The sequence below is a fragment of the Mesoplodon densirostris genome, chromosome 16 (assembly GCF_025265405.1).
Source record: "Mesoplodon densirostris isolate mMesDen1 chromosome 16, mMesDen1 primary haplotype, whole genome shotgun sequence".
NCBI lineage: Eukaryota > Metazoa > Chordata > Mammalia > Artiodactyla > Ziphiidae > Mesoplodon > Mesoplodon densirostris.
In genome coordinates, this window is record NC_082676.1 from 13,776,424 (window position 1) to 13,803,022 (window position 26,599).

The 26,599-nt window shown below is 45.2% G+C and overlaps 2 protein-coding genes across 8 annotated transcripts in view; one reads left to right on the forward strand and one right to left on the reverse strand.

The window, feature by feature from the left end:
• SULF2 (sulfatase 2) overlaps positions 1-11,591 on the forward strand; it is a 142,060-nt gene extending 130,469 nt beyond the window's left edge. For all 3 annotated transcript variants that reach the window (XM_060079043.1, XM_060079041.1, XM_060079040.1), the window contains exons 12-21: positions 4,701-4,917; positions 5,043-5,139; positions 5,570-5,664; positions 6,590-6,649; positions 7,059-7,228; positions 7,439-7,581; positions 8,640-8,763; positions 9,467-9,500; positions 9,742-9,795; positions 10,757-11,591. In XM_060079043.1, the coding sequence (XP_059935026.1) occupies positions 4,701-4,917; positions 5,043-5,139; positions 5,570-5,664; positions 6,590-6,649; positions 7,059-7,228; positions 7,439-7,581; positions 8,640-8,763; positions 9,467-9,500; positions 9,742-9,795; positions 10,757-10,787 (1,025 nt within the window). In that variant the 3' untranslated portion in view covers positions 10,788-11,591. The remainder of the gene's footprint in view (positions 1-4,700; positions 4,918-5,042; positions 5,140-5,569; positions 5,665-6,589; positions 6,650-7,058; positions 7,229-7,438; positions 7,582-8,639; positions 8,764-9,466; positions 9,501-9,741; positions 9,796-10,756) is intronic.
• A 622-nt stretch (positions 11,592-12,213) lies between these two features.
• The window catches only part of NCOA3 (nuclear receptor coactivator 3), a 123,808-nt gene continuing 109,422 nt past the window's right edge, over positions 12,214-26,599 (reverse strand). For 4 of the 5 annotated variants that reach the window (XM_060120004.1, XM_060120006.1, XM_060120002.1 and 1 more), the window contains 6 exons: positions 20,844-21,137; positions 19,672-19,776; positions 17,634-17,865; positions 16,654-16,828; positions 16,013-16,154; positions 12,214-15,694 (listed from right to left, as the gene is read on the reverse strand). In XM_060120004.1, the coding sequence (XP_059975987.1) occupies positions 15,683-15,694; positions 16,013-16,154; positions 16,654-16,828; positions 17,634-17,865; positions 19,672-19,776; positions 20,844-21,137 (960 nt within the window). In that variant the 3' untranslated portion in view covers positions 12,214-15,682. The remainder of the gene's footprint in view (positions 15,695-16,012; positions 16,155-16,653; positions 16,829-17,633; positions 17,866-19,671; positions 19,777-20,843; positions 21,138-26,599) is intronic. The other variant, XM_060120005.1, reaches the window with a different exon arrangement.

Sequence of the window (26,599 nt, forward strand, 5' to 3'; positions counted from 1 at the left end):
GAGATGTGGGTAATGTAGTAGGTTGTCCAGAGACTCTGACTGCTTGTATAGAATCAGCAGTGACAGGTTGAGATAAATCCTCTGAGCGACGGTAGAGAAAGGCACACTGGTGTCAATTAAGAAATCCAGTTCCCGATCCTCTATTTTAAGTAGCCTCTGGGGTGCAACTGAGGATTGGCTGGCCCCGTCATTTGAGAAGGAATTGTCCCTCAGGAGGAGAAGAATGAACTTTCTGGGCATGCTGGGGCCTAAAGGGATTGTTTCTTAAACTTTCCTTTCTTTTGAGTGTAGGACAAATTTCTCTTCCATTGTCCTGATTTCTTATAATATCTGCAGTTGTCTGGAGGCAAACAGGAAGAGCTCTGAGTGAGCCTGGAGTTACTCTCAGAGTCATGCTTTTGTTTTCTATTTTTTACTGAAGTATAATTTACAATGTTGTGCTAGCATCTGGTGTACAGCATAGTGATTGTTTTATACATATATTCTATTTAGTTCCCTGTGCTATATAGTAAGACCTTGTTATTTATCTGTTTTATATATAGTAGTGTGTATCCACTAATCCCAAACTCCTAATTTATCCCTCCCCCACCCCCTTTCCCCTTTGGTAACCATAAGTTTGTTTTCTGTGAGTCTGTTTTGTAAGTAAGTTCACTTGTGTCATATTTTAGATTCCACATATAAGTGATATCATGTGGTATTTGTCTTTGTCTGACTTACTTCACTTAGTATGATAATCTCTAGGTCCATCCATGTTGCTGCAAATGGCATTATTTCATTCTTTTTATGGGTGAATATTATTCCATTGTATATATATATACCACATCTTTATCCATTCCTCTGCCAGTGGACATTTATGTTGCTTCCATGTCTTGGCTATTGTAAATAGTGCTGCTATGAATATAGGTGTGCATGTATCTTCTTGAATTATAGTTTTGTCTGGGTATATGCCCAGGAGTGAAATTACTGAATCATATGGCAACTCTATTTTTAGTTTTTTAAGGAACCTCCATAATGTTTTACGTAGTGGCTACACCAATTTACATTCCCACCAACGGTGTAGGAGGGCTCCCTTTTCTCCACACCCTCTCCAGCATTTATTTGCAGACTTTTTGATGATGGCCATTCTGACCGGTGTGAGGTGATACCTCATTGTAGTTTTGATTTGCATTTCTCTAATAATTAGTGATGTTGAGCACCTTTTCATGTGCCTATTGGCCAACTGTATGTTTTCTTTGGAGAAATGTCTATTTAGGTCTTCTGCCCATTTTTCGATCGGGTTGTTTGGTTTTTTGTTACTGAGTTGTATGAGCTGTTTGTATGTTTTGGAAATTAATCCCTTGTCAGTAGCATCGTTTGCAAATATTTTCTCCCAGTCCCTAGGTTGTCTTTTTGTTTTGTTTATGGTTTCCTTTGCTGTGCAAAAGCTTATACGTTTGATTAGGTCCCATGTGTTTATTTTTGCTTTCATTTCTATTGCCTTGGGAGACTGACCTAAGACAACCTTGGTACGATTTGTCAGAGAATGTTTTGCCTGTGTTCTCTTCTAGGAGTTTATGGTATCATGTCTTATATTTAAGTCTTAGTTAAGCCATTTCGAATTTATTTTTGTGTATGGTAAGAGGGTGTTGATTTACAAGCAGCCGTCCAGCTTTCCCAACACCACTTGCTAAAGAGACTGTCTTTTCTCCATTGTATATTCTTGCCTCCTTTGTCGAAGATTCATTGACCGTAGGTGTGATGCTTTTGTCTTCCTAGAGGTTCAAATTGCAAAGCAAAAATTGTTGTTTTTAATTCTTTTTTTCTGCATTCCTGGAAACTATTTTCGAAGAATCGAGCTCCAGCCTCCATTATTACACTTAGCGGTGGCCTAGACCAACCAACCACACTATTGTGAATTTGCTTTCTGATATCAGGGAGACAGTTTCCCATTAGAGCAGATATGAAGAGATTCCTGTGCACTGGGGCTTCCAAGTTAAAGGCAGTGTGCCTTTGAAAAGTTTGCATGAAATGTTCAAAAAGGCTTTGGGATGCTTTCCTCCCGAGTACGGAATTCAACCTTAAACTAGTTAACTTTAGGGGGAAAGGCATCAAATATCGCTCCTGTCAAATCTTGACTATCAGCCTCCAGCTGAGCCTCCTCCTGGTCATTTGCAGGCCTAGGAGAGGTTCCCGCATTCAGGGGGAAAGAGGTGGAGTCAGTGTTTTTTAATATCATTTTTTTCCCCACCAGCTGTGTTTCAAAGAACTTTAATTCAAAATAATCAATACGCCATTGTGGCATCTTGGGGTGGCCTGCTCTGAGCCCCAGCACCTGCACGCTCTCAGTTTTCCATAGGTGACTTCGAGCTTAGAAAAAAACACCTCTCAGCCCCGCCTCACTGCCCACCCTGTGGAGAGCATCCAGCTCACTGCTGAGGAAATAGACTCGGAGAAGATCAGTGACCTCCCCAAGCCCCCCCTCCCTTTTCTGTCTGGGAGAATGTGCTGCTTGGCTCTTTTTTCCCCAGCTCAAATTAATGGGTTTTTTAATCTTGTTTTGTGGGGTTTTACTGCAGTATAATTAACATATTACATTAGTTTCAGGTGTACAACATTGTGATTCGATATTTGTATATATTGCAACATGATCACGCCAACAAGTCCACTTAACATAGTTACAAAAAATTTTTTTCTGGTGATGAGAACTATTAAGACCTATTCTCTCAGCAACTTTCAAATATGCAATACAGTATTATTATTAACTATAGCCACCATGCTGTACATTACATCCCCAGGACTGACTCTGTAACTGGAAGTTTGTACCTTTTGACCCCCTTTGCCCATTTCGCCCACCATTCCTACCCCCCACCCCCCCATTTGGCAACCACTAATCTGTTCTCTATGAGCTTGGTTGGTTGCTTGGTTTTAGATTCCACAGATAAGTGAGATCATATGCTATTTGTCGGTTCTCTGACTTACTTTGCTTAGCATAATCCCCTCAAGGTCCACCTCTGTTGTCGCAAACAACGAGATTTCCTTCTATTTGATGGCTGAGTAATATTCCTGTGTGTGTATGTGCCACATCTTCTGTATCCATTCATCCATCCATCAGTGGACACTTAGGTTATTTCCGTATCTTGGCTACTGTAAATAATGCAGTGAACATGGGGGTACAGATGTCTTTGAGTTAGTGTTTTTGTTTTCTTCAGATAAATATCCAGAAGTGGAATTGCTGGATCATAGGGTGTTCTATCTTTAATTTTTTGAGGAACTTCCATACTGCTTTCCAAAGTGGCTGCAACAATTTACATTCCCACCAACAGTGCACAATTGCTCCCTTTTCTCCACATCCTCACCAACATTTGTTATTTCGTGTTTTTTTGATAATAGCCATTCTGACAGGTGTGAGATGGTATCTCACTGTGGTTTTGATTTGCATTTCCCTGATGATTAGTGATGTGGAGCATCTTTTCATGTACCTGTTGGCCATCTGTATGTCTTCTTTGGAACAATGTCTATTCTGATCCTCTGCCTGTTTTTCAATTGATTGTTTAGGGGGGTTGCTATTGAATTATATGAGTCTTTATATTTTGGATATTAATGGCTTATCAGTTTTTATCATAAATGGATGTTGAATTTCGTAAAATGCTTTTTCTGCATACATTGAGATGACCATATGATTTTTATCCTTCATTTGTTAATGTGGTATATCACATTGATTTGCAGATGGTAAACCATCCTTGCATCCCTGGAATAAATCCCACTTGACCATGGTATATGATCCTTTTAATGTATTGTTCTATTTGGTTTGCTAATATTTTGTTGAGAACTTTTGCATCTATGTTCATCAGAGATACTAGCCTGTACTTTTCTTGTGGCATCCTTGTCTGGTTTTGGTATCAGAGTAATACTGGCCTCGTAAAAATAAATTTGGAAGTGTTCCCTCCTTTTCTACTTTTGGAAGCATTTGAGAAGGATTGGTATTCATTCTTCTTTAAATGTTTGGTGGAATTCACCAGTGAAGCTGTCTGGTCCTAGACTTTTTGTTTGTTGGAAGGTTTCTGATTACTGATTCAATCTCCTTAATTATATCCACTTTTTTCCCTTATTTTTAAATTGACATGAACGTCACATAACAAAATTACCGTTTTTACAAGTTTATAAATGTACAATTCAGAAGCATTTAGTCCATTTACAGTGCACTGCAACCATCCCCTCTGTCTAGTTCTAAACCATTTGCATCACCCCAAAAGGAACTCCATTACCCTTCTCCCCCATCCCATGGCAACCACTAATTTGCTTTCTGTCTCTACGTCTTTACCTATCCTGGATATCATATAAATAGAATCATACAACGTGTAACTTCTGTATCTGACTTCCTTCACACATTAGTGTTTTTGACATTCGTCGGCATTGTTGCTTCAGTTCTGTGTTCGAATCCTCCATTGTGTGGATGTCCCAGTTTATCTATGCACAGCTCCTCCTTGAGATTATCTCAGGCCAATTCCTTCTTAGCTCTGGGACTTCAGTTTCCCCAAGTGAATCACCTTGAGGTCCTTTCCACTGGGGTCCAGGGCCACTTTCCCGGTAGGTAGGTTTCCTGAGCCCCCCAGTCTCGGGCAGCACTGAGGCCCTGGCTTGGGAGCACAGCCCTGTCTGGATCAAGAGTCTGCTGCCCAGGGAGCCTGGCCAGCCTCCCAGCCACCCCTCTGACCCCACAGAGTACAAGGCCAGCTACGCCCGGAATCGCTCCATCCGCTCAGTGGCCATCGAGGGGCGCCACGTCGGCCTGGACGACTGGTCCCAGCCCCGCAACCTCACCAAGCGGCACTGGCCAGGCGCCCCTGAGGACCAAGACGACAGGGACGGCGGGGACTTCAGTGGCACCGGGGGCCTTCCAGACTACTCAGCCCCCAATCCCATTAAAGTCACACATCGGTGAGAGTCTAGGAGGGGGGTCGGGGGCGGGGCTGGACCTTGGCAGGGGCGTCCACACCTCTCGGGCCCCTGCCTGGGCCTCCTCAACGCCCCGAGGGCCCCACGTGACCCCTTCTCTCTAACAGGTGCTACATCCTGGAGAACGACACGGTCCAGTGTGACCTGGACCTGTACAAGTCCCTGCAGGCCTGGAAGGACCACAAGCTGCACATTGACCACGAGGTGACAGGAGTCTGGGCCGGGAGGGTTCTCACGACCCCAAGCTCGGCGGGGCCACCAGCCACAGCCGGAGGCAGGGAAGCCAGGCCCAGGGGAGGGAGGCCCCGGAGAATCCTTCACCAGGGCCGGCAGTGTCGGTCCTGGCCTCAGACAGACAGCTCCTGCCGGATTGGGGTGGGGGGAACGGCACAGCCACATCATACCCCTTTGTGATCTACAAGGTGCTCACACCACACTCAGCCCTTCCAGCAGGCCTGGGGGGAGACCTTGAAGTCCCCCATGGGCTCAGCATGTTCTTGGGCAGGACAAGACAGAATGACCCACAGTTCCTTCAGCAGGTGGAACCAAGGACCCCCCCCCCAGCACCCACAGATGCGCAGTGGCGGGAGGCCCCCCAGAGGCTCACGGCCTCCTCTCCTGTTCCCTCCCTCAGATCGAGACCCTGCAGAACAAAATTAAGAACCTGAGGGAAGTCCGAGGTCACCTGAAGAAAAAGCGGCCAGAAGAATGTGACTGTCACCAAATCAGGTGAGGAGGTAGCAGAAAGCCCCCGGGAAGGCCCCGAGTGCTCTTGCAGGATCACTCCTAGGGGTACAGCGTCCCCTCCTCTGTGACTCCTTTCATTATTTTTATACCCCCGTCTCCTTGCTTAGGATAGACATAATTAGTAATAATTCACATCCCCGTTGTCAGCCACTGGGCAGAAAGCACCGCCCCTCGGGTACCAGCCAGATGCCCAGATTCATGCACTGCTGACAGGCAGGCCCTTGATTGTGGAGCCAGTTCCCGGGAAAAGTGCCTCTGCTGACTGCCTTTCCAGGAACAGCCCACGTAGCCCAAGGCCCACGTTACCAGCTCAGGGAAGCCCCAGCCCAAGAGTCTGAACTCGCGAGCAGCGCCATCCAACAGAACCTCTCTGGTGACGGAAGCAGCTGTATCTGTGCTGCCCCGTATGGCAGCCACCAACCAACCACATGGGGCTACTGAGATCTGAACTGTGGCCCCTGTAGCTGAGGAACCGAATTGGTAGTTTAATTGAAATGGAAATAGCCACATGTGGTTAGTGGCTACTGTAGTCCCTGCTGCCTTTCCAGAAAAGGATTACAGGGCTGGCCCTGACCAAGCGTGAGGTGGGCGGGGGCCTGGGGGCAACCCACCTGGAGATGCTGAGGCTAAAGCCACGCAGAGCCAGGCCCAGCCTCCAGACTTGGTTAACTGGCCTCTACCCCGACCTTCTATGTCTGGCTGAGGCCTTCAGCTGGGGGCTCCCAGGTCACGCATGGAGGAAGGAGCTGGCAGGCAGGGGGCTGCCACCCAGGGGATAGTACCTCCCCAGCACCGCCCCAGAAGGAGAAACAAGGATCCCAGAGAAGCGCAGTTCGCAGCCACCCCACGGTGTGGCCCTGAGCACAGTGTCTGAAAGCCAGTCTGGGGGGCTGGGGGTCTGTTGCAGTTACCACGCCCAGCACAAAGGCCGCCTCAAGCACAAAGGCTCCAGCCTGCATCCGTTCAGGTAAGAGCAGAGGCAGCCGGCCCTCCCTTAAGCCAAAACAAACGAGGACAAGCCAAGTCCTGGCCTTTCCCTGGGAGGCGCAGAGGCCCGACTGCCAGATCAACAACGAGCAGGGGTCCGGGTGCCCCCTGTGGCCGGAGCGGGTTACTGCAGGGCAGGGCAGAGGCCCCAGGGGCGGGTGTGAGCAGGAGGCCCAGCAGCGCCCTAACCCTGTGCTGCCTCAGGAGCTAACGTCGGATGACAGGAGCCTCATCTGGCCCCAGCCCTGCCAAGGAACAGCAATGGGACCTGGGCAAAGGGCCTTCCCTTTGGGAACCCTCCAGGGCCATGACCCTGGCTCCCTGGGCAGGAAGAGGCTCCAAGGTGGGGTCGGGGGAGATGTGAGGGGTGCGGCCCTGTGTGCCCCTAGGAAGGGTTTGCAGGAGAAGGACAAGGTGTGGCTGCTGCGGGAGCAGAAGCGCAAGAAGAAACTCCGCAAGCTGCTGAGGCGCCTGCAGAACAACGACACGTGCAGCATGCCCGGCCTCACGTGCTTCACCCACGACAACCAGCACTGGCAGACGGCACCCCTCTGGACGCGTGAGCCAGCCGGGCCCAGGGCGGGGGCTCCTCCCGGGGGTCCCAGGGACCCAGTGCCCCCCAGCTTGTGAGCACTTCCTGGACAGACCCTGAGGGTCTTTCAGGAACAGGTCCCCCAGCAACCTCAGGGGTCAAGTGCTCCGGCAGGAAGGGGCTGGGGGCTGGCAGCCAGGGCCTCTTCGGCTCAGGGCGTGCTCTCCTCCCTGGCAGTGGGGCCCTTCTGCGCCTGCACCAGCGCCAACAACAACACGTACTGGTGCATGAGGACCATCAATGAGACCCACAACTTCCTCTTCTGTGAATTTGCAACCGGCTTCCTGGAGTACTTTGATCTCAACACAGACCCCTACCAGGTACGGACAACACAGGCTGGAGAAATGGGGCCCCTGCCAGGTAGGCCCCCCGAGGAAGTGATAACCGTTTTTTCAAGTCCCCCTGAGTCCCTAAGACAGCAGAAGTGAGTTGAAGCCACCAGGAAGGCTGGAACTCTGTGTGCCACCTGCCCTTCCTGCGTCCGGGTACAGCCTCTGCCCTCCAACTTACGCACCTGGCATGGTTCCAGCAGGTTTTGTGGGATCTTGGGAAGACGCCTAGAACTTTGGAGGCTCAGGGGTCCTTAGGGTCAGGCCAAACCCTACAGATGATAGGCCGGTAACTAACACTCAGGCAGCCCTTACTCCGCGCTTCCCCTACATTAACCCAACTGAATACATGCGGGACTGAAGTGGCCATGGAGCCTGGTGACTGGAACGTGCGTGTCCCTTCTGAAACAGATGGTCACAACCCAGCTTCAGCGCTAGAGCTTCTCAGTAGCATGGCCTTGGCATTGCCCAGTCTTCCATGTTTCAAGAAAAGTCTGAAAGTAATCTTTTACACGATTTGTAAGTGCAAGCAACTCGACTGTCTTGTTTTGCTCTAATTACCATACAAGCCGCCAGTCTTTCTCCTTTGATAGGTCATCCCTGTATTTTACAAAAGGGGATGACAGCTGGTAGGTTAGTGGGTCACCAGCGGCTCCCAGACCAGGTAAGGACAAGGTCACTCACCCAGCCCTTTGCCAGATGGCTGCTTTTCCATCAAGAGGACCTGAGGGGCTGTGAAGGAAGGCTGCTTAAAAATACAGGGCTGGGTTCCAAGCTTCTTTACAAGCATGGTAAATTTCCTGACCAGTGGCTCCAGAAGTTCAATGTGACGTACACAGAGGTGGTTTTTATTTTGAGATTTCATGCACGTGGGGCTGGAGGCAAAAGGTAGTTCTAACTGTTCCAAACCCCAGCTCTTGTGGAAGTAGAGGTCACCATCCCTTCACACCTTGTGCTCCCCACCTGCCTGAAGTCAGTCCCCCAGCTGGTAGAAGGGTGCGGGGGTCCCTGTCTTCACCTCGTTGATAACCTACCTTTTTTCCAACCAGTTGATGAACGCAGTGAACACCCTGGACAGGGACGTCCTCAATCAGCTACATGTGCAGCTCATGGAGCTGAGGAGCTGCAAGGGTTACAGGCAGTGTAACCCCCGGACCCGGAACATGGACCTGGGTGAGCAGGTGCCCCAGCGTGGTGCGGGGTGACCACAGGAGGGGACGGAGGAGGTCCTGTCTGAAGAGGGAACCCAGAATCACCAGGAGTTGGTGAATTCTCACCAGTAGCTATAATATCACCTTCCTAACATTCACCAACCACGTGCTGCTTTTATGATAAGTGCCAACACTTACCCATCACTACAAGCCCACCAGGGTGCTAAGTGTTTTACATGCATTAACTGACAGGCCTTCTGACAACCCTCTGAGGTGAATCTGCTTGTCCTCGTTTTATGAGTAACGTGACCGGGTCCAGAGCCCTCGCACTTGGTCACACTACCACATCCTCTGGGAAATTTGCCGAGAGCCCACACTCGGGATCTCCCCGCTGCCCTCGGCTGTCTGTCCGCTGTAGCACAGGCATTCCGTGCCCACGTGTGGCTCCCCCACTGTGACCAAGGTCAGTGCTGAATGACTGCAACAGGAGCCTGAAATCGATAAGAGGCCACGAGAGTGTAGGCGACCTACCAAGAGTCTTAGGGACAGCTCACCTGGTAACTCAGTCCCCTCTGTCTAGGAGCCACTACCAACATCATGGGTTTGGGACACAAAAACCTGAAGTGTTTTAAAGAAGAGAAAGAGGCGGTTATAAAGTTTGTCCTTGCTTGTGCCACTTTTGCCCTTATTTACCTGTTTCCATGTTGTGCATCTCTCTCCTTTAGGACTGAAAGATGGAGGAAGCTATGAGCAATACAGGTATTGCTTTTGCTTTTAAAGCCTGACAATCGCCCCTTTTGGTGGCCCATCCTGTAGTCTAACCTTGAGGCTGCACGTGTGAGGTTGGGATGCTACCTTTCTCTGGTTTTCCAGGGGCCTAGCTCACCCACCAGCGATAGGTGTCCACTAAGAGACCTTCTTTGTCTAGTTCTTTGGGGGTCACTTTTTCTTTCTTGGTGACGGTTAACACTCTTTCTCCTTTTGACACTCGAAACCTTAGGCAGTTTCAGCGTCGAAAGTGGCCAGAAATGAAGAGACCTTCTTCCAAATCACTGTGAGTTGAGGAACCAGTTTACCAATAGAGATCTGGCCTGACCCGCTTCGTTTTGCCAAGGCTGTTCTGCATGCGTGCCCTTTCTCACTTATTCCTCTCATCTGTTCCCATAAGAGGGGAAGCAGTCATGTTAGTCTTTCCCATAAAATAACATACTTGGATATATTTCATGTTCTAGATTATACTTTGTCTAATACACCGTTGTTCTCCACGTCGTCATCTGTGCTTGGTAAGCTCAAGGCCTTCCTGAGAGGCTGAGAACCATGTCAGTCGGCTAAGTGCCAGGCGTCTTGAAGGCTGTGGCTGCAGAGGTGCTACTTGGTCCATAGTGTCAGCAGCAAGGTGGCCTCACTGAATAGTTTCCAAAATATCCATGCTAGGAACTCCAGGGCCAACAGAGGCTGGTAGGGGCCAGGAGGCTGTGGCAACCTGGAGAGGTCACTCTGGTCTAAAGAGAACGGAATGGGATGCAATTTGAATCCTCTGCCTCCTCGAGAAAATCCAGAAACGTAGATGTGTGTGAGAATTTGTTAATGTTGGCAACTAATTTGACATGAAGTCACCATGCAGGCCAACCAGCCCCCCTGGTGAGCTGCCATTTGCAACCTCTGGCCTATTCATTTCTGTCTTTATATGCATATAAACCTGTGTGGCTTTAACAGGAAAAATAGTGGGCCAGTTAAGCATTTCTTTGGTGCTACCAGAATGAAAGCACTTGATCTTTACATCTCACTTTCTCCTTAGCCACTATCCTATCCAGATCGTTACATGACATCTTTGCCAGCCACTGAATGTGTAAGCCAACAACTGACAATCTAGATGATTAGGTGATAGCAAGCCCTGAGGGATCTAGAAATACTCCTTCTCAGCAGCCACATCCTTGAAGCAAAGCTTACTCAGCTGTAGGACCAATTAAGAAATCCATAAGTGGCGTGATAAATGAGTTTGCTTTGTTCTACAGGGGACAACTGTGGGAAGGCTGGGAAGGTTAAGAAGCATGAGATGGACCTCCAAAAACAGAGGCATCACCTGTACAATGAAAAACTCTGAATGATTTCCAGCAGACCTATGATGTTAGCCAAGAAGCCTGAGACACACAGAATTCGCTTTCAGTCAACGTGGCAGATTCTGGAAGAGAACCATCAGGAGTAGTGAGACTTCTGGAAGTCCATTTTTGCCCCTGCTTTTGCTTTGGATTATACCTCACCAGCTGCACAAAATGCATTTTCGTATCAAAAAGTCACCACTAACCCTCTCTGAGAGGCTCACAAGGGAAGAACAACAGAGAGATTTTTCTTGGAAATTTTCCCCAAGGGTGAAAGTCACTGGAATTTTTTTAAATCACAGGGTAAGAACCCACCCTGTTTTAAATCCTCTTATTCTTTTGATCCTTCACAAAGAAGGAACTAGGAAGCAGGACAGAGGCAGGAAATGGTTTCACAATGAGTCAACAGCACGTCATAAATTGATACTCTTCACACTATAACCCTGGTTGCCTCTGAGGAAACTGACTTCACTGTATATATGTGACGATTTACATGTAACCAGCTTGGGAACTTTTAGGGGAATTTGACTAATAAGAAAACCCAAGTTTCAAGAGTGGTGGTGTCAATAAATGCTGTGGCCCATGTAAAAGAAAACCCCGTGCAGTTGTAGACTTTCCTCTTCCTGACCAGATGCCATTTCTCCCAGGATTCCTTTGTTATCTGTCCCAGAACTGATGTTTTTTAAAGTCCTGCAAAGACATGAAGTTGATGTATGTCCCAAGTTTTAATAAAATTGTATTTGTAAAGAAATTTTATAGTCTTAAGTATTGTCAAACAATGTTGAAAACACCAGCCAGTGACCAGCAGTTGGTATGAGGGAACCTTTGACATTTTCTAAAAGGCCATCCTTAGGAGTCTTTTTGGTGTGTTTGGTTTTTTTAGTTAAAAAGCATTCAAGATACCACCAGTCAACACCTTTTTGGAAGGAGACACCACGGATTTAGATGGTTTTTTAAAAGGGAATACATGGTTATAAATTGACTAGAATTTACCATACTTCAGGGACCTCAAAGGTAAGTCTCATATCACACCAGCTTTAGGACCTCACTTTTAAAAAGTATTAACTAACCGCAAAGCAACTCACCTTATCCAGCCCTTCGTCATGTACCGGGTAGTCCCACGGGTAAAGGTAGCTGTCGGAGCGCTAGCCTGGGAGGAAGAGGAACTTCAGCCATCACCTGGCCCAGCACGTTTCTCCCTAACACACGACCCCTAAGCACTTACCTCGTGTAAGAACAGGGCCATGCTTTCCAGATTTCTTTCAGCCTCACAGAAACTGCTACTATTATCTGAAATAGGATTCCTTAGCCTTATCTCTTACCCTTTATCCAATCGGGATTAAAAAAAAAAAAAAAGTGGCACACTCTCAGCCTTCAATTTTAAATAGAAACCTTTATTTACAATGACGTCCAAAATGATCAACAAAGGAGTCACAGCTTACCACTCAACCATCTCATAAGTTATCCCATGTGGTTTGGATTCTTTGCAGTGTGGTTTATAGTCTTTAAAAACAACATCTAATGTAAAACTGATTGAAAGTGAATTCATTCTCAACACTGTAAGTCAATTCCTGAGAATTTAAATATTGCTCTCGGAATGACATGTCCATCTTCTTCAAAATTCCAAATATTGGAAAGAGAGAAAGAGAGAAGGAAAGAAAACGAGAACAGCCTGCTCACGATGAAACAGTCTGCCTTGGGGCCACATAACAGTTCTTGCCCCTCTGCAGCAGGGGAGAGTTCATCTACCCAAGAGGTTTTACTCCTGTGAACTTCCCACTTGTGAACAAATGCACGGATTCTGCAAATAAAAAGGGAACTGGACAGGCATATGGGTAGCTGGCAATCCATTCTGTTTACTTTCCAGCTGCATCTGTCTATGGATCAAGGAACTTATAGGACAGCAAGCCAGCTATGTTCTGTAGTACCCCGCCCCTACACACCCCCAACTCACCTTAGATATTAAATACTGATTAAGTAAGCAGTCCTATTGATTGATATTTACACCTTTCCATCAAGATGCACAGTTTAGAAAAGTGGCATGATAATATGAACATTAACAATGGATTTCTATTTGTTTTTTTAAAGGAAGAAATGTATCTCCTTTATATCATTTTGATCTTTATAAAATATATATATATTTATATTTCTATATCTTTGGATTCAGCAAAAAAGTAGGTACTGGAAATATCTCACATTCTAAAAGCAGATGATTACTTACACTGTTCACCCAACAGATACTAAGGTTTAAAAAAGTGGTGGGGGTGAGGGGAGGAGGGGTGAGGAGAGGTAGGCAGAGGAGTACAAAGAGAATTATCCGAAAAAGATAAAACGGGAATAAAGGTAAAAACAAATTATCTCAAAGACTGCATCTATTAAAAGGAAACAAAATCTCAAATTTGCACCAATAAAATGAACAAGTAGAAAATATAAAAACTTATAATAAACTTCATTTTTCTTCCATATAAAAAGGGGGTGCTGCCTTCCACTTAGCCTGGAGTCAGGACTGACTGAGGAAAAGAATCACAAAACTTTTTAATCAAAGGTCAAGAAAGGGTAAGAGCACCATTCTATTTCTCCCACACACGTGTGACTTCAACAAGGAAGGTTCAGATACATCTGATACAACTGCGTCTAAAAAGACAAGAGACTCTCATTCAGCTCTGCCTCTGTCTCCAGACCAGAGCACGTGTTATCTAAAAAGTAGAGGCCACTCAGATGGAAGCTGATGGATGAATCTTAGATTTGTTTTTAACCAGGTGGGGGGGAGTGTGAAACTCGAATCCGCTCTAGTGGTGGTTCTGGAAACACAGGTTTCACTTACTCATAAGTCAAAGAAATTAAATGATCTCACCTTCAGAGACACCTAGAAATATTGGCTAAACGTGTGAAAAAATTTTAACTGGCTCTCAGTTATTGCTAGGAAACGACACCGAGGCTAACAGACTTCGAACTTCATAGATAATCCAAAAAGCCAATTTCACTCAACTGTTTGAACCTGATAAAGTAAACCAGGTAAAGGGAGTTACACTTGACTGTCTTCCCTATTCCCAACTGACAAGTGGCAGCAGCAGAAAGGGGCGGGGGCGGAGCAGGGAGGGAATGCAAAGGCGCCCAGTCAGACCTGGGCTCTGAATCGCATGAAACCGGCTGCTACGGAGACTGAACTCCTCGGGAAATAACCATGATGCTGCTCCTCCAATTCTCGGGGGCAAACATCACAATAGTGGAAGGACAAGACAAGCTGAGCAGACACCAGGAACCACACACTGAGGATTCTACGCCTGAGATCTCAATGTGGGACTCAGGTCCTAGCAACCAAAACCTTAGAGCACAACTAAAATGGATGAGAAGACAACGTATTCACTTTAAAAAAAAAAAAAATACCATGAATTGCCATTTAACTTATGGACTGCTTAAAATCCAAGATTCTTCTTTGAAATCAAATTGCTTGATCTTTTAAAATCCTTGATATCTGGGGGTTTTTTTAAGTTTATTTCCCCGTATCTATTCTCTGCCCCCAAATTAACAAAGTGCTTAGTTCTGGTAGAGAAATTTTTTAAAAAAATTTAAATGTCTACATCTAAATGATCTCTTTAAAAAGCATTTAGATTAAGAGACTGAAAACAAGCGAGGCATCTCAGGCTGGGGGCAAGGAAAAGCTGTTGGCCACTGCCCCATCCCCCAGGTCACAAATTTCAGGGGGTGACTTCTGCTGGTAACCTCACCATGCTGAACTTACTGAAATCAACAATGTTAAATATTTAGTTTCACAAACTCTGTAAAAATGAGTTGTTGTGACCTACAAAAAAAGGTATATACATATTTTACATAATACAATATCTTAAAGGTCATATTTACAAAAGCAATTCTATTCACAGAAACACTGCGAAATTCTGATTCAGAATGCAGTACCTGGCCTTGGGTTTTCTGCAGTTTATTTTCAAAAAGCATTATTGCTCTACCATATAGGCAAAGGGTGAAACCAGTACTTTCAACAACAACAACAACAAAAATCATAGTTCTTGTCCAACAGATTAGTTTAGACAAAAACTAGGTATGTGGTTCACCATTCCTCAAGACCTCGAGAATATTGCATTTATCCATTACTTTTTAAATAAAGTGCACTCCGCTGCACGTTAGCATATGAAAAAATGCCACTGACTGCTGCAATTAAATACTGTCATCTATTTTCCCTTCTGCGAAGCCATCTGACACCAAGGACAATTCCTGGAGGTGAAGTATTACAGGACATTAGGGGCAGATAAAAATGCTATTTAGGAAAAAGCCTAGGACAACCAAGAGTAGGGTCAGAGCAACTCAACACTATCCTTAAGGGAGAACTTGGAAAGGCCCACTCCCGGGACAGAACCTGATAGTGACAAAAACACTCGAGGTTGGGACCATGCTCTTCACCCAATACCGCAACTATCAAGAAACCGGATGTTCTAATCTCTTGATTTCTCCAATGTTCCTCTGGCCCACCTACATTTTTTCCAAAGACTTTAGATAGCCAAGCAGAAAAAAGTGACACCGGACAGTTCTGTGATCAGTAACACTCCGTACCTCCAGAATCACATCCTGAAAAGGCAGAACGCCAAAAAGATTTGTTTTAAACACCATGATACACAGGAGGAGGGAAAAATAACAGGTAGATATCACGCTTCAGCTTAAAATCCAGTCCTGCCTGCTCAAATGATATCACTTGAAATACCCCTGATGGAGATCAAAGCTGGTCCTTTCTTCAAAGCTGGGTGCCTAGACAATGGTTCTTTACTCCCAATAATCCTAGTGCAGTGTCATTTGTACAGTGATTTCCTTGGAGGTCCTGGTGTAGAGATGTCAGCAATATTTCTGTTGGCAACCAGAAGTAACATGAGTAAAACACACACTTTGCCCAACAGAAAAGAATCCGTTATGTCTACACTGATGGCTTGCAACATGGCTCTGGCTGACTGATTCAGTTCTTAGATCCCAGATTTCTGAAAGTATCAACTGGCCCAATGCCTTCAAACCAAAAGTTTTTTCAATTATTACATATATTTTTAAGTTATACATCCAAGTTTAAAATCTACCTAGGACCTTTAACATTTCAGTTGAGGCTTTGGTTCTCTCCAGAGAACAGGAAAAATGTTTTGAGAAAGGTAAGGAACAGATCCCCCCACCCCGTACCTGATCAGGACCCATCGGCATGCCAGTCATGGGCATGGAGTTCATGTTCATCTGTCCCATGGGACCACTGCTGCCATTCATGTGCACCATACTATATGCTGCAGGATTCCCCTGGTGGGCAAACTGCTGCTGGGAAAAAGAGCTGTAAAGAAAGTTGGAAATTACCTCCTGGGTCATTTTCATAACACAGGACATGCACATAGAGACTACCGCAATTCTGTCAATGTCGCTGTGCTCAAGCAGAGAACATGAGCAAGAAAACTCTGACAGCCTGCCCTCTGTCTTTCACAGCTCTCTGTACTCACTACCCTCGTGGAGATGAGCACAGTAAAGAAGGCTTCTCAAAACAGATGAGCCAGATCACACACTCTCCAATGTAAGCCTAGGACCTTTGATCTCCCCATCCAAACAGGCTTGGCTGAAAAACACAGAGACTAATTCCCTGAACTTCTGGCACTAGAATGTGGCCGACTTTTATGAAGTCCCTATTCTGGGAATTCCCCAGCAGTCCAGTAGTTAAGACTCTGCAATTTCACTGCCGAGGGCTTGGGTTCAATCCCTGGTCAGAGAACTGAGATCCCGCAAGCCAAGCGGCCCAGCCAAAAAAAAAAAAAAAAAAAAAAAAATTCCCTGTTCTTCACCTGTTCCTGGTCAGGGTTCCTGACGGCCAGCCCTTCATTTCCGAGGACTGATACATGGGTGCGGTCTGAGGGTGCTGCATCATGGGATTCTGGGAGGGACCCATTCTTGATGATATCATCGCATTGGGAGGACTAGGCACTCGACCAAAGGCTGGATCTGGCTGTTGTCCCATCCCTTTAAAAAAGAAAGAAGAAAAAGAAATTACAATGCTCAAATGCTACCTCCTTAGAATATCAGCTTTCTATATAGTAATTTGAGGTTCTTTTTTAAAGGTGGGGGAATGTGTTAAGTATAAGGTATAAAGATGCTGCCTGCCAGTAATTCTTGCTTCTCACCAAGGTGACAACTAGAGCCAGGCTTACTACAGAGATGCACGCTGTGTGGATCCCCCAAAGGGCAGTTACTTCCGTGAGCTTTCTGTATAAAAAGGACACCATATCACGCTGCCCCCCACTCCATCCCCCTTTAGAGGGCAAAGAGCTGTGTTCCCAGCTGACAGGGACGCATCCTCAAATGTCATCTCTGCAATAGATACCTCTAGCCCCACTCCCACCATGTTCCTGGAACCTCACAAAGGCATGACTGTAATTAATATGTCTAAGCCATCAAGAAAAGGAACTCAAAAAGCCCACACAGTGCATTGCTCTCACTGTTCGGAGATGGCAGAGTTCTACTATGCTGGGACATACTGGACAGGACCTGGTTAAGTCTTTCTTCCAAATTAAGATGTGGGGAACTGTAAAAACAAGACCCGGTGGGAAAAAACCTGAACTATGATAGATCATCTACCTCAATGACAATCATCACCTGTGCACTGCAGTAGACATCTTTGTTCTGTTATTTTTTAATTAATTTTGTTTCTCTTATGAAATAAAAGAGAGTGAATAGCATTTGTTTTTAATATACAACAGACCTAGTGACTCTTACGTCCGTAGGAATGTTACTTTGAGGAAGACATTATTATCCCTGACAAATTTACCATAATTTGGTGGATATGGAAACTGCTGGGGTGGAGCCTGTGGCATGGCAGGCCCTGCCAGGACTCCGTCCATGGTGGGGGACGCAGTCACGTTAGGGGGTGGACTGAAGGCCTGGGTTTGCTGCTGCTGTTGCTGCTGCTGCATCATCATCGCCACCCTCTGCTGTCGGAAGTGATGACTCAGCAGCTCTCTGCTGCGCTGGGCGACCATCTGGGCGTTAAGGAAACCCTGCTAATACCCAAGAACGAACGCAATTACGCACATGTGGCAAGAGCTAGCCAATTCCATACATATAGGGTCCCCACGACACATGAGGTATCAAAGAGAAAAAACACCCAATGCCTTTCTATATAATTACAAAAAAGGAAACGCACAATTCTCATTATGGTCAAGGCTTTCTGGCTCGGTGTGGGTATGGGCATTGGGGGAGAACAGGGACCTGGAAATTACTGGGGGCTAGGGGACGAAAGCAGAAAAGTCATCAGGCTTTGACATAGTTAGAAAACACTCCTCAAAGTGAGAGAACATTTTAGGAGTAGAATTCGAGGACAAACTTTTCAAAAACTATGAAATAAAACAGCAAGAAGCAAAGGGGCAGGAATGAGACTATGTTTGGGGGAGAAACAAAAAGAAAAGCCAAAAACAAAGCAATGTGATGGGGTTATGCTCAGAGAAGCAGGAATCCACCCCAGAAGCTCTTGTAGTCTCTCTAAACCTTCTGACAGAAGAGGTGAAGGGTAAGGAGGTGACGGGATCAAAGCACTGAACAAGGAAGCTGACCTGTTGATTTGCCAGCTAGGAGAGATCATCACCAAAAAGCAAACATTTATCCTCTTTTTGGAAAGCATCCTAGCTCAGCTTATACAGGAGGTCTGACTATCAGGAAAATATATAGGTATCGGTACTTCCGAGTAGGTCTAACAGCAAAAACTAGGCATTTCAGAATTGTTGTTGTTTAACAGTATTTCAAAGCACAGTAGGGATTTTCGTGTAGTCACCTGCCTTGTGCACACTAAGGAAGTGCCTTAATATAGTGTCCGCCATGCGCTGGAGGCAGACAGAACTTTAACAGCATTCCTCCCACTATGGGAAATCAGGTCATCTCAGAGGCTGTCACTGAGAGTGGGATGATAAATTATTTATTTTCTTCTTTATACTTCTTATAATTTCAAATTCTACGCAGTGAGCATGTGGTTTCACAATCCAGCAACAGAAAAAAGTTTACAGATTTGTTATTTTCAATTCCTGAAAAGTAAATGGTAGCTGTTTTCACAACACAGCAACTGATCACAAAGGGAATTAATTTTTTTTTTTTTTTTTTTTTTCCAATACACGGGCCTCTCACTGTTGTGGCCTCTCCCGTTGCGGAGCACAGGCTCCAGACGCACAAGCTCAGCGGTCATGGCTCACGGGCCCAGCCACTCCGCGGCACGTGGGATCTTCCCGGACCGGAGCACGAACCCGTGCCCCCGCATTGGCAGGTGGATTCTCAACCACTGTGCCACCAGGGAAGCCCGGGAATTAATTTTTTTATTAATTTTTATTGGAGTACAGTTGCTTTACAATGAATGTTCTGTTAGTTTCTACTGTACAGCAAAGTGAATCAGCTATATGTATACATATATCCCCTCTTTTTTGGATTTCCTTCCCATTTAGGTCACCACAGAGCACTGAGCAAAGCTCCCTGAGGTATACAGCAGGTTCTCATTAGTTATCTTTTTTATACACAGTATCAATAGTGCATATATGTCAATCCCAGTCTCCCAATTCATCCCACCCCACCCCCGGGGAACTAACTTTAAAAACATGAATCAGTGGTTTTTAAAAAAAGAACCTCTCTTCCTCTGATTCTTCCTAGTTACCAGTAGGAGAGACGAAGGGAAGAAAAAAAGTGTGATGGGACCATGGGATGGGTTCTTACACAAGCAATTGGGGATTATGTACTGTCTTTGTTTAATAAACATTTACTGAGAGTCAAGCATGGGCCAAGCCCTGTGCGGGGCATTCAGCCCTGAACACGGAGAGCCTTATTCTCACCTGGGAGTTGACCTGAGGCTGCATCATGGGCCTCATCACCGCAGCCCCACCAGCAGTGGGGTTTTCCATTTTCATTTCAAGTGCCTGACGGCTCTGATTCAAAAACTGGGGAGAGACACGGTGGTTAGAATGCAAGTGGAGCACGTTAATGAGCCCAAACAGCTGTCCACACCCTTGGCACCACCCAGCGAGGTCATGATGACACCTCTAAACCCATTAACCGGGCTAAGTCATGGCTAAGCTGAAGCAGCACACTCACATTTCAAAAAGCTTGGTGCTGCAAAGCCCTTGGCTGGCATGTGAGGCCTTCATGTTCAGCAACAGGAGGAAAAGTGAAAGTGCAATTCTGCAGCTTAAAGAATGTCTTCAACAGGAACTCAAAGGATGTGTAAAGTCAGATTTTCTCTGGGATTACTTAGGCTATTGGGGAAATAGCTTTAATTTGATCAAAGTAACACTGGAAAAAACCACTTCTGCTACCTTTTCCTGGGTAATTTTTAGTGGAAATAAATGGTAAAAAATGATACCATGAATGCATTAACACAGCTTTCCTGAGTACCTATGCTGACTTTTAGGAACATTAATACACTGGAAGGGTCTCCGGCTCACTGGATTCTCAATTCACTCATCTGCTTATGTGGTTCGATTCCCCCACATTTAAGAACTCAGTGCACTCAAGATACAAAATAAAAATAAATTTTTAAAAATGTGTTACAAAGGAAACAACAGAAAAAAATATTAAAAGAGCTCAAGTTGTATAACACATCTAGAAAGCAGAGGTTCCTTACAGAAACTGCTCAAATCAATAAGGTTTCAACATCTGGCTATTAACATTAAGGACTTTTTTTAGTAATAGAAATTATCTACCTCTAAGACTACGAAGCCATCAAGAAACCTCTTCTCCCCCAAGAGCAATCCTCTCGGACATTTTTTATTTTCCAACCTGTACAATAGATTATTCTTATAGAAAGGTATCCAATTCTAGTACAACCACTCCCTAGCAAGGAACCATCCATACAAATAAAATGTGAACAGAAATGAAAACGAAAGGAATTTCTTTAGTTGACGAGGGATAGAGAGCCAGTGCAAGAGCCCTGAAAGAACACAGTCCAAACACAAAGGAAAGAGGAGGCGGCCAAAGGGAAAGTTGCTTCGGGCATGTGACTGGTTACCTGCTGGCCCTGCAGCCTCTGCTGAAGCTGCATTCTAAGTTGCTTGGGAGTGTTTGTCCGGGGTCTCATGATGTTGGCCCGAGGGTGCATTCCTTGGAGAGGAAAACCTCCTTGCTGGTTCATCTGATTCATCATCGAGTTAAAAGGTGGTGACTGTCCCGGAAGATTGAAGCCTCCTTGCATTGGAGGCCCCTGGGCCGGGTACGTCTGCCCATATAATGCTGCCTTCTGCTCCATCATTACTGCCGCTTCTTGGCCTTGGAAAGCATCCTGTTTGGACTCCAAAGCTTGTCCCTAAACATCAAACACATAAATGAACAGTAAAGTACATGTGGGAAAGCAACAGAAATACAATGCTCTGGAGAAGGTGAAAAATATAAGTCAATGTATGTGAACGATGCCGTTGCAGAATTCCAAAAGCGAAATCAAATTTATTGTCTTAAATTCCATGAGACCAGAGACCAAACCATCTTTTAATAGCTGTGTACTAGTGCTTACGGAGCACAGGGTCTCACACAGGGAGACACTCAAATATTTTCTGAGCCAAATACCTACAATGTATTGAATACCTGGAGAAATACTATTTGTTCCAGACAAGATTTCTGTACCAACATTGACGTCCCATGCCAAGTGTAAAATAAATCAATGAAAATCACTGTGATCAATGAATTCTCATGTAATCTGCACAAGAATGCTTTTGAAGGTGGCAAGAGGCAAGTTTAGTAGAAACAGGTAAATCAACAACAGCCCATGTCCCCTGAGGTGTATTCACCACATGAACAAAACCTAAAGGTGGGGCACTTCCCTGCTGGCGCAGTGGTGAAGAATCCGCCTGCCAATGCAGGGCACATGGTTCAAGCCCTGGTCCAGGAAGATCCCACATGCGGCAGAGCAACTAAGCCCGTGCGCTACAACTACTGAGCCTGCACTCTAGAGCCCATGATCCGCAATGATAGAAGCCACCGCAATGAGAAGCCCGCATACCTCAACGAAGAGTAGCCCCCACTTACTGCAACTAAAGAAAGGCCGTGCACAGCAACGAAGACCCAACGCAGCCAAAACTAACTAACTAAATAAATAAAAACCCTGCAGGTGGTCAGTCATCCACTATTTGTACGTGAGAAGGAGAAAGAAAACTATTAACTCAACAAGTATTTATTAAGTGTGTTATATGCCAGGTATCACTTCTCTATGTGCTAACCATGCATACAACGTAATGTCCAGCAGAAAAAGAAGTAAAAATAAATACTCTGAAGGAGGGGAGAGCCTGCCATGTTAAGACAAGAAGAGCCAGGCAGGTGCTGCATCCACCTTTATCTTCTCGTCCTCGGGCACAGGATGCCAAGTGTGCAGTTGACGCCTTCACCAAGTCTCGTCCTAAAGCACACCTCACCCCGCGGTGACCGTGACCCCATTCTCTATTTTCTCCCCCATCTCGGGCCTTTCCTTGGAGGAATGTTGAGAGCTCACCCGCCCTAGGCCCTCTTCTTTCCTCCCGCTACCTTTTCTACTCAGCCTCCTCATCCACTGGTGACAACTGCCAAGTTTCTTTCTCCAGCTCCAATGCCTCGGACTCAGTTTTAACTGTGCTCATACAGGCGCCCACTCAACATCTTTACCTGGACGTCTTGGGCAACTCAAACTTAACGTGTAGAGAACAGAAGGCATGATTATCAACAGTCCCTCCCACCAAAAAAAAAAAAACCCGATTCTTCTCCAATCTTCCCTACCTCACAATAGATGGCAACACCAGTCACCCAGAACTAAACGCCAACAACTCCTCAGTCTCCCTGCCCAAGTGTGCGAGTGCATATGTGTGCACACAGGGCGCGAGTCCTGTCAGCTTTTCCTCTGTGACACGTCGCATAGCCTTCCCTTCTTTTCATTCTGTCGCCATGACCCTTCCCAAGACACCTCCCTGCCATCTGTGCGTCTACTCTGTGCCATAATACCAATTCCCTCCTCCAGACAGCAATCTGAGATTTCCGTTTATAACGTAAATCAGACCATAATATACTCTTCCTTGCTAACCCTGCTAAAATGACAGCAAACAAGTTAAAAGGTAGTATTTATCAAAAAAAAAAAAAAGAGAATATTGAAGGCAACAAGACAAAAAATTTCAACAGGCATCTGGAAGACAGGAAGTGTAGGGAGGAGTAAGCAACTCAACACAGCAGAGAAACTGAGACCCGTGTGCCTGCAGAGAAAACCCACCTGAGGACTGAGTCAATGTCTCCCATGGAGCCAAGGCAGCACTCCACTGGGGACAGCAGAAGGTCAGGGAGGGCGCCCAGACAGGGGGCTGGTTAGGAGGCTGAGTACAGACCAGGGGAGCCCTCAGCCATCAGACTGCAATACGACTCAATGGCAACACTGGATGCCAGAAAACTATGGAACTACTCTTTCAAAATTCTAAGAGGAAATTACTTTCAACTTAGAATTTAATACACGGCAGCCAGAGGTGCAGTGGGGTGGAATAAAGACATTTTCAAACACAGAAGGACCCAAAAATTGCAGGGACAGAGAAGTTAACAGAAATTTTGTTTCAGCAAACAAAGGAGTAAATCAAGAAAGAAAATGACTTGAGATTCAAGAAACTGAGGATCCAGCACAGGAGAAGAGTGACAATTATTAATTTCTAGAGCAGGCTCAAAAGGGCAGAGTTAAACAGAGGGACAGGGAGAGAAAGAACTGAGGAATTATCTAATGTGTCTGAACATGTGAAGAAGAAGAAAAAAGTAAGAGAAACTTTTAGCAGTAAGTATGTAGAAAACAAAGCAAATAAAAAGACAAGGCAATTAACTCAAACAAACCAAAAACAAAAGCCTATGCAACTACACCTGGCTCAGCAATGAGCCAAAATGATGTAAATATGGGGTACCTATTTACTTAAAAACAAGGGGCAGTCACCTTGAGGGGAGAGACTGCACGTGCCCACGCATATGTAGAGGGCATGGGTGTGAGGGTGCGTACTAGAGGAAGGGGGTATAAATACAGATCCACAATTTCTTACCTAAAATTCCAAAAAATTTTTCATTCTTTAAAAAAGACTAACAATTTTTCATTAGTACCAAATGTATTTAACAGCAAAACCTGGCCTGAACTTGTACGAAGCAACACATAATCTTATAATATCCCACTTAGTGTGATTATGTATTTTGCTGTAGAAGTGTTAGCACGTTTGATCACAGGCTATTGCCCAAAAATTACAGTATTGCTCGAAACTCTATCAAGAGTATTTTGTAATATATGGTACCCATGCACAAGTTTACCCTTCTAAAATCCCAAAATTCCTCAATTCCAAAGCATATCTGATGTCAAGGTTCTCAGATAAGGGACTACGAACGCATAGTCAACTATCATATCTGGAAATCAATAGATATAGATGGAAGTTGATAAAGAAATAGCTGCATAATCATATTTCTTAGAAATATTACCAAAATAAAGAGGTGAGTTTCACCATTTCCCAGTGGGCAAAGGAACTGTGGTTCTTCAGTAAGCATATTTTCCTATCATTTTATTTTTTAATTAAAAATGGATTACTTTGCTGAAAAATAAAAATTAATTACAACAAAAAAGGAAAAGTGGTCTCATCCTTACCCTGCTTACAATCCTTCCATGGCTTCCCAATACACAGAAAAAGTCCAAACTCTTAAGACGGCTTTGTAGAACATAGCCTCCGTGTACCTCCCCAACGTCATCTCACACGGCTCCCTCTCTGTTCTCACCAACCTCAGCCACTTCCTAGAACCCGCAAGCTCTTTCCTGCCTAAGCAACTTTGAGTTAGCTGTACCTCTTCTGGATTGTTCTTTCCTTAGGCAGTTTGCCTAGCTAGTTCTTTCTCATCCTTCAGGTGTCAGCTTACATGTCATCTCTCCAGAAAAACCTTTCCCGACTATTCAAGTCAGTCCCCAGTTACTCTTTATCTCATCATCCTGGTTTTGAAAACACAAACATTTTTAAACTAAAGAACAAAACTATAAACAAGCCCCCACTAAAAAGAAACTGGATGGACTTGCCTGGTAGCACAGTGGCTAAGAATCCACCTGCCAATGCAGGGGACATGGGCTCAAGCCCTGGTCCAGGAAGATCCCACATGCCGTGGAGCAACTAAGCCCGCGCGCCACAACTACTGAGCCTGCGCTCTAGAGCCCGCGAGCCACAACTACAGAGCCCACATGCCACAACTACTGAAGTCCGCACGCCTAGAGCCCATGCTCCGCAACAAGACAAGCCACCACAATGAGAAGCCCACACACCGCAATGAGGAGTAGCCCCCGCTCACCGCAACTAGAGAAAGCCTGCGCACAGCAATGAGGACCCAACACAGCCAAAAATAAATAAATTTATTTTTTTAAAAAAGAAACTGGGCAAATTATTTACAATATACAATATAGACAGGTTAACCGTCATCCTGCAAACATGCTTTTTTAGAGATTTTTTTTTTTTTTTTTTTTTGCGGTACGCGGGCCTCTCACTGCTGTGGCCTCTCCCGTTGCAGAGCACAGGCTCCGGACGCGCAGGCTCAGCAGCCATGGCTCACGGGTCCAGCTGCTCCGCCGCATGTGGGATCTTCCCGGACCGGGACATGAACCCGTGTCCCCTGCATCGGCAGGCGGACTCTCAACCACTGCGCCACCAGGGAAGCCCTAGAGAAAATTTTTGACATCCCACCCTATTCTAAGAAAAGGTCCCTGTATTTAAAGGTCTCACAGCATCATATGCCTTTCCTCCTAGCCTCTCCTTCACCATGTCTACTTCTGTGTGGTTCCTTGCCTGAGTTCTGGGAGCAGGAAATAAGTTGTTCACTATTGCTCCTCAGTCCCTAAGGAAAGACTGATTGGCATATAGAAGACATATATTTGTTAAATGAAGGAATCAACAATCAGTAACTAAAGCATCGCTACAGATCAACAAAATAAAAACCCCATCAGAACTATTAAACTATTAACCACATCTCAATGGCCAAAAAATATAAAATATGTTCCATCTTGCTAATGAAAGAAATACAAATTAAAGCAAGAATCTTTGTTGCCCATCAGACTGGCAAGGATGTGAAAGAATAATCCTGCTCAATATCTGTCCCGTCACTTGCTCTTTCACACTGTGGGTTCTTTCATCTTCGTGGGCCATGGCAGCAGTGCTGGTGAGGGTGATGGACTGGAGTCATCACACCCTGCTGTGGAAAAGCAGCTATACGATCATCCAGGAAAACTGCCTGAGAGTATATAGATAAACCTCTAAAATAAGCCTTCTAACCCAATCATCCTTTCTCTTGGATTGTAGCTAGGAAAACAGACAAAGTGAACAAGATGTAAGTAATTCATAGAATTATAACAGAAAGTATTTAGGAACAATTAAATTTTCATCAGTAGATAACTGATTAAATAGTGTTCAATAAGATGCATACTGTTTGGCCATTAAAATTAAAGATGTATACATTAAACAAAAAAAGATGATTGACGATGACTTTCATAAAGTAAAACAGGCCACAAAAGTATTTTAAAAGTCTGCTTCCTTTTTTTTTTAAAATATACACACAAAAGTTACTTATGATTCTTTGAGCCAAGATTATGGAGGATTTTTCAACTTTTAAAAAAAATATGTACTTTTGTGATTGTCAGATTTTTATATAAGGACCGTTAACTATTTTACATGACTACAAAGAAAACTATTTCCAGCTTAAATAAAATTCTAGGGGATTTTCCTGGTGATCCAGCGGTAAAGAATCCAGCTTCCAGTGTAGGGGACGCTG